At 58.8% G+C, this 2,304-nt stretch overlaps 2 protein-coding genes across 2 annotated transcripts in view; one reads left to right on the top strand and one right to left on the bottom strand.

Annotated features, from left to right (window-relative positions):
- The window catches only part of STK16 (serine/threonine kinase 16), a 3,473-nt gene extending 3,022 nt beyond the window's left edge, over nt 1-451 (top strand). The window contains exon 8 of the mRNA XM_045294187.1: nt 5-451. Within this exon, the coding sequence (XP_045150122.1) occupies nt 5-121 (117 nt within the window). The 3' untranslated portion in view covers nt 122-451. The remainder of the gene's footprint in view (nt 1-4) is intronic.
- Nucleotides 452-1,915: 1,464 nt separating this feature from the next.
- TUBA4A (tubulin alpha 4a) overlaps nt 1,916-2,304 on the bottom strand; it is a 4,215-nt gene continuing 3,826 nt past the window's right edge. The window contains exon 5 of the mRNA XM_045294193.1: nt 1,916-2,297. Coding sequence (XP_045150128.1) covers nt 1,977-2,297 — 321 coding nt within the window. The 3' untranslated portion in view covers nt 1,916-1,976. The remainder of the gene's footprint in view (nt 2,298-2,304) is intronic.

A 2,304-nucleotide genomic window follows, 5' to 3' on the forward strand; every position in this document is an offset into this window, starting at 1 on the left:
CCAGCTGCTGGCTTCCATGATGACTGTGGATCCACAGCAGCGCCCTCGCATTCCTGCCCTCCTCAGCCAGGTGGAGGCACTGCAGCCCCTGCCTCCTGGCCAGCACAGCACCCAGATCTGAAGTGAGAAAGGAGACCCTCGTGCCTTGGACAGAGGCTCCTATGCCTCTTCAGAACCTCCATCCAGTGTGCCCAGGAATGTTCTAACTGGGGACAGGAAGGAGAGGGACAGTCTTCTGCGTCCTGCACCTATACGCCTGCTCTCTGGCCTCCAAGGGCAAACCACGGGGCAAGGCGCCAGGCTGAGTCGGGCTGGGATGGGGGGAGAAGGGAAGCTTGTGGAAAATGGTAGGTAGCTCTGAGCAGGACTGCTGAGCCCACATCACGGTGGGCCTCCTAGCCTGGGAGCAGAGTGCATTTGCCCACAGAATAAAGCGAAAAGCCTGCTGGCATGGGTCTTCATTTCCTTGGCACTGCAGTGAAAGAAAAGGGGCCAGAAACCCGAAGTGGGGTGGTGGTCATTCCCAGGGGAACTGCGTGGGGAGGACCGGGTGGTCAGGAAAGGCTAGACTTCACTCTGCAAGGAGGCAGCTGGCCTGCCCTTTGAGTTAGCTGGAGGGGAGTAGGAGTGACCCCCACCCCCACCCCAAGACCTCCCCCAGAGCTTGTCTTAGCAAAAAATCTAAAGCTGTTCCACTTTTGAGCTGGCTTCTTTCTGGCCAGGAACTGGACCAGGGCCCCCCTAACAGGACTCAACTAGCTCTTCCCTTTCCTGCTCTGTAGGGGGAGGGGGGGGGCCAGGGATGAGGAGATGGGTAACTTGGTCAAAGCAGCCCAGCCGGTTTGCCAAGCAAAGGCTTCTGGGTGGAGACTCCAGAGGAAGCTTTGGGACAGGTCTCCCAGCCTCAGCCTGGGGGCAAGGGGAGTGGAGGTGACAGCCATCTTGTTGGCAGTCTCCCTCCCTGGTGGCTCTGCTCACACATGGTTAATGATTAATGAGGCCAGGGTGGCAGGGCAGTACCCAGCTGCCACTTCCTGCCTGCTCTGCTGAGTAAACAGGGGCCCTTGCCTGAGAGCTGGGCTGGAAACCTGTTCTCCAGGGAAGGGCACTGCGTCCCTGAGTCACTAGGCAGGGGAGGGCTGGGCTCTCCACACACCCCCACCCAGCCATGCCACCCCCACTTGCTGACGACATCGTGGGTCCTGGGGTGCCTATTAGCAAAGCTGCCATTTTCCCCAGGGTCCTGGCAGGAGGCTCCCATCCCAGCAGCTATTGCGGAGGCTAGAAAGAAGCAGGGAACAGAGGCGTGGGGATGACCTGACTTTAATGGCACAGTCCAAGCCCCAGCGCAGTGGCAGGACAGACAGCAAGCTATGCAAAGCATCTGAGAAGTGCAGTGGCACAAACAGCTCCAGGAGATTGGCCTGCCTCTCCCCATCCCCCAAGCGGATGACTAGGCTCCATGCCCAGGAAGCCTAGGCCAGCCCAGCCCCATTTCCCAAACCTCAGAACGAATGCACAGGAGCCTGGGCCAAGCCTGGCTTGCAGCGCTGGTGACTGCAGATGTAGCTGGAACCAGGGTAGCAGTCCAACTCTCAAATTCAGAAACCACGGGCCTTAACTGCCTACTCGGGAAGTGAAGAGTCATCCTGTAAAGGTGTGTAGCTGGACAGAGGTCCACGACTCGATCCTTACTTCCTCCCCACCCACAACCCCCACCCCGAGGGCCCCTACACCTTTCCACAAGATCCCATAGGGTCATGCTTCCTGGGCCTGGCAAGGGCCCCTTCAGGTCTCGCCTTCAGCGGTGGAGGGAAAGGATTGTGAACAGCAAATGGCCAGACGGCGAGGTGGCAGTTAGCAGCAGCACAGAGGGAAGGCAGCAGAAGCAGAAGCACTCACAGAGCTGACAAGAAACCGTGCAAGGAGACTGTTTATTTCGAAAGGATTTTGCAATGAACTCCAGGAGCTGATCTCTACTCTTCCCCCTCATCCTCGTCCTCATAGGAATCGATGCCCACCTCCTCGTAATCCTTCTCCAGGGCAGCCATATCCTCTCGGGCCTCAGAGAACTCGCCCTCTTCCATGCCCTCACCCACATACCAGTGCACGAACGCCCGCTTGGCATACATCAGGTCAAACTTGTGGTCCAGGCGCGCCCAGGCCTCGGCGATGGCGGTTGTGTTGCTCAGCATGCACACAGCACGCTGCACCTTCGCCAGGTCACCCCCAGGCACCACAGTGGGTGGCTGGTAGTTGATGCCAACCTTAAAGCCCGTCGGGCACCAGTCCACAAACTGGATA

Source organism: Echinops telfairi, unplaced genomic scaffold (genome assembly GCF_000313985.2).
Source record: "Echinops telfairi isolate 266 unplaced genomic scaffold, ASM31398v2 ScPeMD7_3;HRSCAF=10, whole genome shotgun sequence".
NCBI lineage: Eukaryota > Metazoa > Chordata > Mammalia > Afrosoricida > Tenrecidae > Echinops > Echinops telfairi.